The sequence below is a fragment of the Calidris pugnax genome, unplaced genomic scaffold (genome assembly GCF_001431845.1).
Source record: "Calidris pugnax isolate Ruff unplaced genomic scaffold, ASM143184v1 scaffold183, whole genome shotgun sequence".
NCBI lineage: Eukaryota > Metazoa > Chordata > Aves > Charadriiformes > Scolopacidae > Calidris > Calidris pugnax.
Genome location: NW_015090930.1, coordinates 2,739,480 through 2,756,053, shown reverse-complemented (window position 1 = coordinate 2,756,053; position 16,574 = coordinate 2,739,480). Strand labels below are relative to the sequence as shown.

General features: G+C 41.8%; 1 protein-coding gene across 3 annotated transcripts in view; it reads right to left on the bottom strand.

The window, feature by feature from the left end:
* Positions 1–16,574, bottom strand: part of NAV2 (neuron navigator 2) — a 429,887-nt gene that overhangs the window by 142,785 nt on the left and 270,528 nt on the right. For all 3 annotated transcript variants that reach the window (XM_014951613.1, XM_014951611.1, XM_014951612.1), the window contains exon 4: positions 2,716–2,788. In XM_014951613.1, the coding sequence (XP_014807099.1) occupies positions 2,716–2,788 (73 nt within the window). The remainder of the gene's footprint in view (positions 1–2,715; positions 2,789–16,574) is intronic.

Genomic DNA, 16,574 nt, shown 5'->3' with positions numbered 1-16,574 from the left:
GATGTGAAATTTATTATATTTTTAACATATTTACATATCACGTCAAGGTCGAAATTGGCTTTTACAAATTGCATTTTCTTTTTAACCATTTCCTGATAAACAAACTTCCTGCTGCTAGGAGTTTCAGCTCATACTTTCTTTTCTTAACATGAGAATGCTCCTGATTGTAACTGAGCTATTGACACATATAATGCAGGCAAATATTCGTTATTGGTGTTCTAACCAGCCTAAGGATACACCACAGAAAAAGACAGCTAACCTTCATCCCCCTCTTCTCCTACTAGTTGTGGTAACAGCAGGTTAGAACAACGTGTAATAAATATCATCTACTTCGCTTTCCACGCTTACAAACCACCTCAAACTTAGTGAAATCACATTAATACACATTTTCAAGTGGCTTGTAAGATCTCATACACTAGAATGAGGTAGGGGTCTTCCTTTCACAGACAGCGAGGAATTCTTTAAGCTATTTTCCAAATTGTCAAAATGTAATTTTAAATCGTAACTTTTAACAACAATTTTTTTTCAATTAATAGCTTTAATTTTATGGAAGTCTGTATGCTTTTGTAATATTTTAAAAATGTAATATACACATATAAAATGTGTGTACGTGATGGTTTCACCATAAAGTTAATCCATTAAAGTTAACCCTACATCTCATAAATATAATTTACCATCAATATGGGAAAGTGTGTTTCAGCTAAGACCTCAAATCATGGCCATAAAGTGCATGGTACTGGGTTTTGGGTTTGTGACCGAAGCAGCGTGGATAAGGCACCAGTGTTTTGGCAACTGCTGAGCAATACGTGCGCAGTGTCAAGGCCTTCTCTTCTCCCTACAGTCTGCCCTCAGCGTGAAGGCTAGGGGTGGGCAAGGATGTGGGAAGGGACACAGGACAGCTGACTCCAACTGACCAAAGGGATATCCCACACCATATAACCTTGTGCTCAGTAATAAAGATGGAGGTGGGTGGCAGGAGGATGCTGGGGAGGTAGCCATTGCTTGTAAACAATGGCTGGCATCTGTCTACTTGTGGGAGGTGGTGAGTGATTATCTTTGCATCACTTGCTTTGGTTTTCTCTTCCTGTTTCCTCACTCACTAAACTATCTTTAGCTTGACCCACGCAGTGTCCAGTTCTGGGCTCCCAAGTTCAAGGACAGAGAACTACCGGAGAGAGGCCAGCACAGGGCTACAAAGACGACCAAGGGAAGAGAGCACCTCTCTGATGAGGAAAGGCTGAGAGACCTGGGTCTGTTTAGCCTGGAGAAGACTGAGAGGGGATCTCATCAATGCTTATCAATAACTAGACCCCAAGAGGATGGGGTCAGGCTCTTCTCAGGTGTGCCTGGTGACAGGACAAGGGGCAACGGGCACAAGTACAAACGTTCCGTTCCTGGAACACAGGAAATTCCATCTCAATAGGAGGGAAAACTTCTTTAAGGGTGCCAGAGCACTGGAACAGGATGCCCAGAGAGGTTGTAGAGTCATCTTCTCTGGAGATATTCAAAACCTGCCTGGATATCTTCCTGTCCAGCCTGGTCTAGGTGAACCTGTTTTGGCAGAGAGGGTAAACTAGATGATTTCCCCAAAGGTCCCTACCAAACCCAACCATTTTGTGATTCCATGATTTTCTCATTTTTGCCCTTCCTACTCTCTCTAGTCTTTATCTGCCAGCCGGGGTCAGCCCACCATACCTCCACATCCTTTTGTCACCTGCCTTGTTTGAGCTATAGGATTCCTTCAGAGGAAGAAAGCACAGCTTTAAACATACAGGCAATTAAGTTACACAAGTAAGCGTATGTGCGTGATTTGATGACACAACCTCTTCCTAAAAATCTAAGTTTGCAAAGAGCCTCAGTCATCAAACCTAACTTAAAAGTCTCACCTGATGCCACACATCCAATTATTTGTTCTGTGAAGCACATAGTATATGCAAAGTTTGCCTTCACAGCTACCAAACCCAATTGCTTTTCCAGCGTATTTAAATGAAAGTACAAGTGAAAACTGGTGCTGAGGATGACAGAAATCCATTTGATCACTTTGTAAGATGGCAGTTAAACAGCTTCTGAGCCAAAAGGTACCTACCAGACACCCTGACATATATCACACACTGGCATAAAGGAATACAGCACGCCGAGTCATATTTGGGTTTCAGAAAAATTCTGGTGCTCTTCAAAAGCAGAGTGATTAATTAGAAGTCAAAATGTCTTTTTCTTTTGTTTTGGTTCAAAACGTTTGTATCTTCTTGTTTCGTGCATTTGGAAACAATTTTTTAAAATAATCTTTCTTTAAAAAAAAGAAAGGAGGATGCTTCTTCAGGTAAGAGAATAATTGAAGAATGAGGAAATAAATTTCTCTCTCAAAAGGCAAACAACTGCCAGCAGTTCATGTGAAATGTCTGTAAAATCTACACTCAGATCAATGTGTCAGTTACAGAACTTAGATGAGAAATTTCTGGTTTTTAACAGAAAGAAACAAGGAAGTGACTGAATTCTAATTCGGTCTCTGATTATTTTTACAAGTCAGCTGTGTGAAGATTAGATATATATTTTACCTACCTTTCATACTGAGATGGGGGAAAAAATGAGTAAAGAATGTCAAAAGTTTAAATTATCCATATTACTTTAATCTTCCATTACACTCCATATGCTAGTTACAATCCCAAGCAATAATTCAGGTTGCTCGTTTAAAAATGAGATTTTAAATTGACTTACCTTCTGCTGACAGCCCCTGTATGTTAACCCCCTTGGCAGCCAAGAAACTCAAGCACGCATCTATGTTTTCAATCTGTTCAAGAACAAATAAGAAAAAAAAGAGAGACACAAAAGAAAATAAATGCATTGTAATAATCGTTTACTTTCATCTCCCGCCACCATTTATTGCACTCGATCTTTGAGTCACATAAAAAGTCCCTTTGCTCATTATGTGGGAAATCATAATATGAAACCTCCTCAGTGACTAAGGTCCTAAACTGACCAAGTATTATGTGTTTCAGGACACTCTCTCTGTTATTTGTACTTGCATGAAGCAAGTTATTCAATACTCTAGCCGCGAAAAGGGATCACTACATATCTCACTAAAGGGTCAAGGATATTACGCCAGGATTTTTAACCTACAGTAAGTATAACAAACATGAAACCGAAAATAAACACGGAGGCCACATTTGCTCGAGAAGGCAGATCACCACTTGCTCTTAAGCTGACAGCTGGCAAAAGTTTCCAGCCACAAAAGCAGTCAAATATAAAAACCCGTAACTGGAAACCTCAGCTGGAATCTGAAAAATGGTCACTCGCAACATCCTCTGCGTGACAGAGATGACAGACGTGGCTAGTTGCTCTCTGTGGGGCAAACCCTGCCCTTCAGAGACATGGTACAACGGCACTAAATCGCACGGGATAAAAGGAGTTTTGATCAGGTAGGGTCTTCTGCACCACAGGTCTGACTGTTAGCACCTACAGCTGCTATATACAGACTGCATTCAAATCCTGCCTAACAATGTAAACTCCACAAGGATTGGGTCAGTCAGGCATTTTTCCCCCATATCTCAACATGACAACAGAGAACTTGCAGTGGCTTCACACCTAGCTGCCCACCGAGCTACCACCAAAGCTCTGCTGTCATATGCTGAAGTTGCAGAGAGATGCCAGCCCCCCTGAACCACAGCACTTCTATGCAGAAGCCCACCCTTAGACACCTCTAGAAGCTGCAAAGGAACAACATTTTAGGAAATACCATGTGTTTCACGTGTGGTTACACAGAAGACACCTGCATATACCACTCAGCAATTTTTGCTTTTATCGTGGTAATCAGTAAGTGATAAAATAAGGTCTCTGTGTTCGAACATCTTGCAAACATTAATTTATTGATTCCAAAAGCATCACAATCAACCAACACTTTCACTTTATAGATTAGGAAGTAGACAGATGCCAGGCCCCACAGCCACTATCACATAACTGCCTTTCCTCTGTGAAGTTTGGAGACATCAAAGAGGAATGTGAAAGATCCAGCTTCCCTGTCAGCTCTTGCCTGCCTTTGAAAAAATATCCGAGTGAGGGCTGTGTGGCATTCTGGAGGCTGAGCTCCCAGCACCTGACCTGTGCTTCCCGATCTTCTCAAGGTAATAAAAAAAGTACAAGGGAAGATGCCAGAAAACCTCTAGCAAGGTACTTTCCTTTATTGTCTATAGCAATAAAAACATTCTCTTCTATCAGGGGAAAAAAGAAGTTATTGGCATTATCTAATTGTGATTTCTACAATTATAAACACTGACATACTCAAAACTTTTATCAACCTCATTATACTTTGAGATATACTATACCAAAGTTTACAAAATATGTAGTATTATATACTTCCAAACCCAGAGAGATAGCAAAGAACACATTTCCTGTAATGTTCAGACCTTAAAGCTTGTAGCAGGGTGAAGTTCAAAGGTTCGTTTATCCACAGTTCAATATGACACGACAGCCAATCTCTACTCATTTCCTTCATCAGTGCTCAACAACCCTTTCAAGTTTTCAACACGGCTGTTTTATTGAGGTGATTTAGGACTTTGCCAGAGAGCCAAAGTTTGCCTTTTCAAGAATAAATACCACACAAAAGCATCGATCCACTTCTACCACCTACACTTAACAAGTCTTCAGCATCTCAAGAACACTTCCTGTCTTCCACAGTTGTGTGTAGATTTCTCCTCTACTAACAAGATTACTTAGGTCCGTAAGTAAGATATAAAATCCAGAAAAAAGACTGCAGAAAGTGGACTACCAAAAATCTATGACTTTAGATAGATTTACATATGATTATTTTACATATGATATTACATTCAAGAACTCTTAAGAATCAAAACACTATAGAAACAGGAAAATAATAGATTTCAGTACTTAAAACCAGGCATGATGAAATAAAGGGTAATAATAGAGGCTTGCAAAAGCAAACTTTTTACATTCAGAAACTGAAGTACTATAAGATCTTACAGCATTGCACATACATGAAATCCACCGAAAAAATAAAACTGAAGGACAGAAAAGCATCAATGATTCTGTTAACATTTACACATTATCATCTGTGATATTAACGTCATCACATGGCAGAATGACAAGAATGCAAGCAATTGGTTGATTTTGAAGGAAAAATACAGGCCAAAAAGTAAAGCAGAGAGAAATCTGGAGAAATTCAAGAAAAAAGCGAAACGCAGAATGCTGGTCTATAGCTGAAACGATTAAAACTTTGTGTTGTTAGCAATGCAGTGTGCTTCCCACACAACGACTGGCTGGTGGCCCACATGAGAGTGATGTGTGAATGCTACCCAGCTCCAGTGGAAAAGGGCTCACACTCACTTGGTCCCACAAGAGGCAAAAGCCCTGAATGCTCATCCAGGGAGCTGTCTTCTACCCCCTTCCCAAGGTCCTAAGAATGAAAACAGTGATAGTTGGGATGCAGCCACTGATTTTAGGAATAAGTTCTTTACTATGAGGGTGGAGAAACACTGGAACAGGTTGCCAAGGGAGGTGGTTGAGGCCCCATCCCTGGAGATATTCAAGGAGAGGCTCGACGAGGCCCCGGGCAACCTGGTCTAGTTGGGGGTGTCCCTGCTGACTGTGGGGAGGTCGGACTAGATGACCTTGAAGGTCCCTTCTGACCCAGATGATTCTATGATTCTATTTTTCCCATCATAAAAACTGAAGACAAGAAAGCTATCAAAATCTTCACATGTCAAATAGCTTAAGGAGTGAACACTATTTTGAGGCCAATGGCCTGAGTGGAGAACCCTAAGTTTGGTTGAACTAATCTAATACATCAGAAATCATGTGGCCTATTTAAGAGAAGAGTTTTCAACAGTGTAACATTTAATGAATTTTACCTATAAAAGCTCCAAGGATGGATTCTGACTCCAGCCCCCTGCTATATTAACATAAGAACTAGCTGCTTATAATCTGAAAATATTGTTTTATGGAGAAAGATACCCCAGCGCACACAGGGTTGGAGATAGCAAGCTATTCTGAAGCAGCAGCAGGGTAATTAGACCATTTAGGTGCATGTGCGTAGGATGGAAGTGAAGTTCCTGGAAAGATCTTGACTAAGGAAAGACCTAATGACCCTGGGTCACGGTGACTTCCGACACAAAGTACATCTGCCTCTTGAAATTACAGTATTCAGCAGCAAATCGTCACTGAGATTCTATGGTTCCTTTCTTGGCCAAGTCCATGTATTGCTTAAACACTTTAAGCAGATGTGAAAGGACTGGATTTGCCAAAGGGGAGTGTGTATTTTCTTCTTCACTGCAAGCCACAATTGTTTTTTTGGCTGACAATTCCAATTTCTCATTTACTTTGCCAGCAACATTTAACACAGCAGAAGCCAAGCAGGAACGATGTCAGTTGGATGCTCTCACTTCCCACCTACCCAAAATAAGGGAAAGCTGTGCAAAGGGAGAAGGAAAACCAAGGACAGATACCCACAATGACTATCTCACTCGGACACGTTATACCAGCAGTGTCCAAAACTGAGCCTTGCCTTCTTACGCTTCCTGGCTAAAAGCATCAAACTAATTTGCAATTTTGAACCGCTGCATATAAACCACTTCAGATATAGTCAGCTATTGAAGTGCATTATCAGTCCCACAGCCTGTATGACACGGTTTTATTCTGAAATGTCCCTAAACATAAACTGAGGACGGCTGAGGCCACACCTGAGAGGCTGCCCACCTCCAGGGGCTCCTCCTCCTTTCTTATAATTAGAAAATGATATGAAAAAATAAACACCCATAGAGTTAAACATCTGTTCCAGGCATAACGTACCAAGTCTCACGGCTACCATTCTCATATTCACAGAGGCAAAATGCACGTTTCAGGCAGCTACCTGAAAACTTCCTCTCAACAGGAATCTCTGGGTGGCATTTGCTACCTGGCAAGATGGGAGCAGGAGGCACCACGGCGAACAAGTATTGCACACACATAACTTCCAAGCACCAGAGCCAGCAGCAGTTGCTTTGTTACACCAGTAAGACCCTCAGCATCTTGCTGGAAAAGCAGGATTAAAAGCTAGCAGTCACACATATTTGGTGATTTCTAAGTACTTTTGTAAAGGACACCATTGCACATCATCATTTTCATTCCCGCCAGACCTGCACACTCCCAGCTTCTACACACATGGAACTCAAGTAGGCACAAATTTAACAGCTTCAGTGAGTTACTATATGTTGATCAGAATACATTTATTTAATTCTTATTCGACTGTTAGGGGATGATGAGGGGCCTGAAGCATCTCCCTTATGAGGAGAGGACTTGGGTCTTTCTAGTCTGGAGAAGAGAAGGCTGAGGGGGGATCTGATCAATGCTTATAAATACTTCAAGGGAGGGTGTCAAGAGGATGGGGCTGGTCTTTTTTCAGTGGTGCCCAGGGACAGGACAAGAGGAAATGGGCACAAAACTTGAATGTAAGAAGTTCCACCTAAACATGAGGAGGAACTTCTTTCCTGTGAGGGTGGCAGAGCCCTGGCAGAGGCTGCCCAGGGAGGTGGTGGAGCCTCCTTCTCTGGAGACATTCCAAACCCTCCTGGACACATTCCTGTGCAACCTGCTCTGGGTGGACCTGCTTTGGCAGGGGGGTTGGACTAGATGATCTCCAGAGGTCCCTTCCAACCCCATGGGATTCTGTGATTCTATTACTTTCCCAGGTATATCACTCAGATTCCTCTCTGTTCTCAAACGTACCTGACAGTAATTATGCATTTCTGACAACACTGACCACCAGACCCAGGCAAGTTTTTGTACTTGCCATACAATAGCAATTTCAATTTCTATTCTTGTCAGTGCTAGAAAGAAAAGGAGCTAGGAAAACATGCTCTGGCCCATATGAGCAGAACAGGGCACACCAGATGCTAAAAAACCCCAAAGATCCTCAGCCTGCAGCCTGTAAATGGAGACCCATATGTAGGCACCGATAGCGAACATTGACTATAGAAGACAAAGACTTGAATATGGAAACTGTCTACAGCCAAAGCTGTACATCCAACTCTGCCAAGTCAAACACACAAGGTAAATTATAACTAAGTACTGCCCTTGTGGCCGATACAGATGTTTTTCCTCAAACAGTAATCAGAATTAAACTTGCTGTAGGTTCCTCCACTTAAAAACCACGCAAAGTTTCTCATGTTATGATGCAAGACCTCTGCTCCCAACTTTTACAGTGATCGATGTGGCGGTTTTATGAGCTTATCCAGAAAACTCACTACTTATATTGAAACCAGTGCTTTCCATTTAACTTGAGGCTCCATGTTAAGACCAGCATATTAATTTTCAAAGAAGGAAAAATAAGATTGATTTCATGTGAAAGTTTTTAAAGTTTCACAAATTCCTATGTGATACTCCAGCAGACTTCACATGCAACCCATGCACAAGGAAAAAACCAACCACAAGCTGTTTACAGCAAGCTGTTACTTCAGGCAAATATATTTTTTGTCTGTATTTTCAGATCAAGCTTTTATGCTCCATATTTTTATGTCAAAGTGTAGGAAGAGCCTTTAAATCTTAAGTCATTACATTGACAATCCTTTCAACCCCGGAGTTTTGTGGGAGGGAGGTCACGTTCTTCAAATAGCGTCTCATTTGCACTATTTCCTAAACATAATTATTTATAAGAAATACCAAGGCAAAATTGCAAATTCCATTTTCTCCAGAAGGATCTAAATAATAACTATTATTGCTTTGTTTAACATACATCTTCATTTGTAGTTATCCCAATCAAAATGTCCCCTTTTTTAAAAAAAACCAAAACTGTTCCAAGTGTTCATATGCTGTTCCTGATTGTTCAGATAAAAACGTCTCTCCAAATTAAGTTTCAGGATTTTGACAGAACTTGGTGTATATTTTAGAACTGAAATAACACAAGTAACGTAAGGGCAAATAAAGCTTATCCATATTCTGAAGCCTGGTTGTAACAAATCCAGACATAGAATAAAAAAATCTGTTATCATGGGTACACTGTTTTCACATGTATGTGAAGAGTTGACCCTCTCTACTACAACTACATTATTTTGGGGTTTTTAAAGAAAAGTACAGCTTAGGCATTAACCTAATTTGAAATCTTGAGACAGCCTAAATTATGATTAGTTAAGCAACAAGAATTTCAACTTTGCAAAACAAATATTGACAAGAGTCTCCTGCCTCTAGAGAATCATTAATTTAGGGTATAGATGAAACTCTCAGCTGGTCTCAATAGACACTTGACTAGGCTTTAGCACACACCACACACTGTACATTATTGGCATTAAATCTCTGCTTACGTACAACTGAAGACAGGAAGAGATGGAGAGAAATCCTGGCTGCGCTCAGCACACGGATAACGAGGCAGGTAACGAATCTGATGAATCCTTCATTTCCACCCTCCCTGGCCATTCACAGGAGACCCTTTTCTACTTGGGGCTTCCAGACTGAAAATTATGTTTCGAGTGCTGTGCAGTTGGGATTAAGAGTAAAATATGATCATTTTCTAGCGAAGATAGACTTCTTCCCAAAGCATCCTTGAATTCTACATTAAATAGTATTTTTAAAAGAACAGAAATGCTTAAAAGGAAGGACTGACACTAAAACCTCTCACTGCAGTAAGCACTGGCTCTTGTACACTGGGGAATATCCTCAAATACTAGCTCAAGTGTTGAAGGCTCTGTGTATCATTAACTTGAATTTGCAGCAAGAATCCAGAATTTAACAAAACTCCTGTAGAAAGAACTACACAGAACATTCTATCACAAGCAGAGCTTTTACCTCGGAAAGATGTCCTGCATTGATACTGCTGCACTCTATTAAATGATTAATTACAAAAATAAGAGTCTGCCAATTGAAAATTAATTTTAAGTAATGCAAGTAAATTACAGATTCTCAATTTCAGTGAGTGGGATGCCAGCACGCCAGCAAATGACCTGGTTTCATTTATTCAAATACACACAATAAATAACAAGTAATGGTCATCCCAGAGCTGCGTCACGTGAAGGAACTCTCGCAACACAGTCACGGACAGTTGTTCCTTTCTAAAAACAATCCCTGGGAAGGGAGCTATGGCCACAGCCCGTTCCCAGGCGCGGCATGTCCCCTCCATCCCGGCCGACACACATACTTCTGTCTGGAGGCCTGAGGGTCACAGCTTCACCTGTTCCCAACTGATTTATTCTGGTGGCTGGAGGAACACCAACACGTATGTGGCCCCCTCCTTCCTTGCACCTGGGTCCCGGATAACACCTCCTACTGAAATTGTCCCGCAGAATTGCTTAGGACAAGCACACTAATGCTCTTTAAATATACAAAAATAATCCTACATTAAAAGAATAACATTTTCTGCATATGCATTACCTTCATAGTCTAATTAATTGAAATAACCACTATCACACAGAGTGTATGAGCAAAGGCTGGAAGTCAAAGATTCATAACAAGACACATATGAAAAAAGTTTAGTTCTCTGGGCTGTAAAATGCTTTGTAAAACCTACGATGTTTCAGGTATTCAAGAGTCAAGAATTTAGTACCACATATCCTGAAAAAAGATTTCAAAATGTGATAATTCAGTTTAACAGTGAAATATATGATCAAATAGAATCTAATTCTGTCTTTATAGTTAAGCTTACATCTTCCAGTTTTTCCATAAGAATGACCTTTCCTCTGTTGCTCTTTATCGAATTCCACACCATTCCAGAGCCAGATTCAAGTTCTTGCATCACTGTAGAAGGCAAAGAACTGGAGCACACCAGTGGAGACCACAAAGATGATCCCTTATGGGAATGACAGACTGTCATCAGCAATGTCTCCAAAGATACCACCTACATCCACTCAATGGACAGAAGAACATGCACATACTGCCATATCTCCCATCTCTGCAAGCGGAAGAAATCTGGAATTATCTGTTTAGTGCCTTATGGCAGGGGGATGTGCATATTGGCCTTTCCCAATCCAGTCTAGCTCTATTTGTCATGTTATTTTCTGTGCAGGGTGATGGCGGGGATGAGAGGGTGACTTGTAGTTTTATTTAAACTGCAAGCTTTGGAACACAGAAACCTATCAGAGAATCACAGAATCTTCATGATTGGAAAGGAGCTCTGAGATCACCAAGTCCAACCACACACACACATATGACCCCCACAATCTTGGCCACCAAAGCATGCCCTGAAGTGCAACATCTACACGTTTCTTAAATCCCTCCAGGGATGGTGACTCCACCACCTCCCTGGGCAGGCCATTCCGGTGCCTGACCACCCTCTCAGTGAAGCAATCTTTCCTAATATCTAATCTAAACCTCCCCTGCTCCAACTTCAGACCATTTCCTCTGGGCCTGTCATTATTCCCTTGGGAGAAGAGGCCAACACCCACCTCTCTATAACCTCCTTTCAGGTAGTTGTAGATCCTATGATCTATGATCCTACCAGGCCTGTCTCACTGACAACAAAACACAAATGGTATGCACAATGGCATAACGACCGTTTGGATCTCTGGGGAAAAAAAAAACAAACAACAGAGACAGTGAAACGAATTTATCTAGGAGCAATATAAAAGTCATTATAAAGGGAAGAACAAGGACATCTAAGTACATGTAACCTGGCAGACCACCTCTGCAGTAAATCATTCTTGTCAATGTGACAACACAGTTTCGTTCATGATCAACAGAAACACAGGAAGCTTAGAGAAAATAAACATTCCTAAACCCAGTACTTGGCTGAGTGCCTTCACAGGCCGTTGAAGGAGCTGAGCTGGTGTCTGCCACTGGCCAGTCTGGGACGGCTCCGGGTAACATCCTCCCCTCCCTTCAGCTGCCAAGAAAAATACCATGGGCTAGGGCCAAAAGATGCCCATTTGTTACTATAGTAACATTAAAAGAGATTAAATTTCTAAACATGCACTGACAGTAAAACACAAACTCCCCAAGCAGAGCAGGGGGGAAGCTGAGCAGAAGACAGAAAAGTTCTCCTTACTACATTGCGCAGAACAACCTCAGAAGAGGATTACTTGAAAATGTACGGCTATATTTAACCACTGGGATGTTTCCAAAAGGAATTTGCAGAGGGGAAAAAAAAATAATAAATATGCTTGTGATGCTTTTGATCTCCCCGGCGGAGCTGCTCCCTTGAATTAGCAGCACATGCCCCAGCAGCAGAGTCCGCCTTGGCTCTGGGGAACGGGCAGGCGATCGACCAGACTTCAGCCCCACCAACCCGGAGGGGCTGGAGGAACAGCCCTGCAGATTTATTGCAGGTAGCTATGGCAACGTTGAGACAACACTGGGTGCAGAAAAAAGCTCAAAAATCTTTAGAGGAACACGGCTAAAGTGGATGCCTGCTCTTGAAGAGCAAAGATAGAATTATTTTCCATGAGAAAAATAGAAGCAACTAAGAATATTTAAATTTTTTTTCTTTATTTTTTACAGCAGTCATTTTTAGTTATTAATACTAAACACATCAGCTCACCCATTTAGTATATATTACACCCACAGGGATGCTCAGGCGATGCAGATGGTTTCAGCTCATATTATTCCTGCCAACCAACTCATGGATGTGTACCCAGCTATACCCTTTAAGTAAGGGCTACATCACACCAGCATTCACATTTATTATCTCAATTCCTTGAGAAAAAGAACACAGAAAGACACACAGCTTATGCCATACACACAAATATTAATGAAGATTTCAACATCTCATCCTCATTTCTCAAATAAAAAAAGATTCATAGAGTAGGAGATGAAGCTGGCAAGGGTCACACTGTGGAGGGAAGTAGACACCTGGCTCTAACAACTAAATTAAAACTCCCAGTGCTGCTCGCTTTAAAACCAGGGGCCCTGCCAGCCTGGAGAATTTCCATACAAACTGTTCTTTGACTTTGGATGTCACATACGCTACAGAACAGCTCATTTTCAGAATAGAAGAAATGAGTCAAATATTGAAATAATAGTCAAATTGCCATCACTGGAGTAAGGTCCTCTTGCAAATGAAGTCATCATATTGAAAGCACGGCCTTCGGCTCGACTTTCATGAAGTCCAAGGGAAGAAACTTGGGCTCTGCCCCATGTTGCACTACAAGACCCTTTATGTGTGCCAGCAGAAAGACTGAACAGTATTATTTTAGTAGTACAGCTTGATACACCTGCATCAGAGAGAGATGATTCTTGAAAAACTTCTGGTCAGCACACACAAAAAATAAATACCCTCTTTGCTATTTTATAACACAGATTCTTACACGCACAAAGCAATTGCCCTTAAAAACAATAAAACCCAACCATAAACCCACATGAGAACCACAGTTATTTCCTACTCTATTTATAGGAGAGAACTGTGGTGTTGCTCCAGCCTATATTCCCTCTTCGATTGCTTCAAATTCCTGTCTTGGGTGTCCCACAACTTCCCCAGGCTTAGCATAGGAAGATGAGAGTCTGTTTTTCCCACCTACAGATTCCCCAGCTTCTTCCCTTTCAGCACTGACAACTTTGCTACCGCTCCACTCTTTCAGGCTCCAGTAGCAAGGGTAACGCGCTATCAGACTTCTCAGACCTTCACACCTAACATTTCAGTTCTTTGTACAGTATCAGAATCTGTGATTTATTTCTTTTTTAAATGTTGAACCTTGGAAAAAAAATAAATTTTATTTTCTCATTTGTCTTTTCTCATACTTCTTTCTTAAATATAGAGATATGTCTTATTGCTTTCCACTGCCACATTCAGTATTTCTTACCTTCACATTCAAGGTGGCAAACCCCCTCTACCTCTCCTAGAAGACAACTTGCTGCTACTTCTTCTACCCCTTCTTCCAGTCCCATCTTCACTTGTGTTTCAGCTGTTGCCGGTGTCTGCCAAAACATCCCTTCACTGGCAAGTATCTCCTCTCTTCTTTGTCTTCAAGTCCACATTTTAAAAATTAACTTTTCTTACTCAGCTCTCTCCCCAGTCACTGCTATTCTAGCTGATATGGATCTTCTCTCTCCTTTGCCTCACTCTCCACTTTAATGCTCCAATCTTTCAAACATCTTGCCCTTTGCCTTTTTCTTATATCATCTAATCTTTCCCATTATCTCATCGGTTATGATTTATCACTTGCACATAATAGGTAACACAACGACCTCCCTCCCTCTCTCTCCTGGCCATGCTATGCAAAAAGAATACACTAATATACAAGATAATCAAATGCTCAGTTGTACTGTGCTAAAACGTTGCTGTGAAACTTCCTTCAAAACCTGTGACTCTTTTTACACACCATATTTCGACACAGACAGAGCACAGCCCCTGTAGAACAAGATTTCTACAGGCTGCCATTACAGTCAGACTTGACATATAAGATACAACAACTCACTTAAGGACTCTATTTTTGGTTTGTTTACTTTATCATTTTACAAAGTGATATGGACCCTATTACAACAGGTAATATTCAACACTTGCAAAGTCACCCACATCAGTACGAATCATCTACACGACCTAGAAGGGAATGGACTCAACAGTACCTCCTGCACATTCCAGATGCTGCAGGATGCCAAATGTTGAGCTCTAAACAGGAATCAAGCAGAAAGACAGACAGACAGAAGATCTCTGTTTTTCTATAACCAAACAATATCAGCAGAGACAGCCCTACCCAGGTTTATTGAGCTCAGTCTTTTTTTCAGGAGTGTGCAGGAGAGGAAAACAATCTTGTTTCACCTCTTCTCAAGAAACACATCAATATTTTCTTGTGCTTCATCCTAAAAACCTAAATGCAGTTTATGGTGACAGCCTCCAAATCTTCTTGGTCCCAGAGCCTATGCTCCATACAATTACCTCCTCTATTACCCACAGAATTTTCTGCCTGCCAGCTGGAATTAATCATCATAATGAGAGGCTTTTGTTTAGAGGAATATCTACAGGACTAAAACGTAGAGGTTTGGAAGAAAAACCCCACCCTGAAACAGTACTTATGCAGAGGACAAGATATAGAATAGTCTATAACAGATTTATATAAAAGCCAGCCAATTCTTATCTGGAGCAAAGGAAGACAGGGATACGCTCCCCCACAGCAGAGAAACCCAGACAAGATGACGAGGGGGGATAGGGTCCCACCCAAGTGATTTTTCATGGAGCCAGTGGGGGTCCTTGTCATGTCATTTCTGCCTTTGGGACTAAGTTGATAAACACGGATGGTCCCAAATGGTTCTGCAGAACTAAACTTAATTTGACAAGGCTTATTAGCACTGGCTTTGAGCCTGACAGACCCAAGCTGTCTCTAATGCTCAATCTAGGCAAATTTGTATGATGCTCTCCAACAGTGTAGCAATGGGAACAACAATGCAAAAAGACCTGATCTGGCTCCATGTTGAGCTCTGTAAGGTTTGGCAGGCTTTACTGGCTTAGGACTATGCCACATGGAAGCAAATATATTTGCTTTCACACCCCCTTTCAATGGGCTTGGAGGACACATATTTGCTCCAGCTTTCTAAGCTGATACATCTGGCTGGACATGAACCGGCTCTTCACAATTCAGCTCACGTGTCTCTGCTCATGGCACAGTGAATCTACAAACGAGACAACTGCCCACAGGGGGAAGGATGATGGCAGGAGGCTTCCATCTAAGCACTGTTGTATTTCTACTTAATGACCAAGGCTAAATCTTCATTTACGGCACCTTTTTTTCCTCTTCCTGCCCCCCCCCCCAATCTACTCATCTGTGATGGCCACCTTACAGAAACTACAGTATTGAGATGCAACTGAAAGCTTCATCTGAAAAAATAAGACTAGACATCAGCTGGTTAAGTGTTCAACCTGACTGGGTAGCCTCGCTTCTGCCACCCCTCTAAAACCAAAGTAGCAAACACCAGTTCCCACACTCTGGAGGATGCCTGTAAGATATAATTAAAAGGAAACTGCATTAAAATGCAAAGGATGAAGACTGATGTATCTTAAAAAAACAAACAAACAAAAAACCTGCACCAAAACACCGCAACATACGAATCACAGAATGGTTTGGGTTGGAAGGGACCTTAAAGATTATCAAGTTCCAACCCCTCTGCCCTGGGCAGGGACACCTCCCACCAGACCAGGTTGCTCCAAGCCCCATCCAGCCTGGCCTTGAACCCCTCCAGGGATGGGGCAGCCACAGCTTCTCTGGGCAACCTGTTCCAGTGCCTCACCACCCTCACAGTAAAGAATTTCTTCTTAATATCTCAGCCAAATCTCCCCTCTTTCAGTTTAAAACCACTGCCCTTTGTCCTATCACTACATTCCCTGATAAAGAGTCCCTCCCCAGCTCTCCTGCAGGCTCCCTTCAGGTACTGGAAGGCTGCTATAAGGTCTTCCCAGAGCCTTCTCTTCTCCAGGCTGAACAATGCCAACTCTCTCAGCCTGTCTTCATAGGAGAGGTGCTCCAGCCCTCTGAGCATCTTTGTGGCCCTCCTCTGGACCCGTTCCAACAGGTCCATGTTCTTCCTGTGTTGAGGACTCCAAAGCTCAAAAGCTCCTCATGTTAAACAGCACTGGTCCCAGTATTGACCCCTGGAGAATGCCACTGGTCACTGGTTTCCACCTGGACATTGAGCTGTTGACCACAACCCTTTGAGTGAGACCATCTACCCAGTTCCTTATC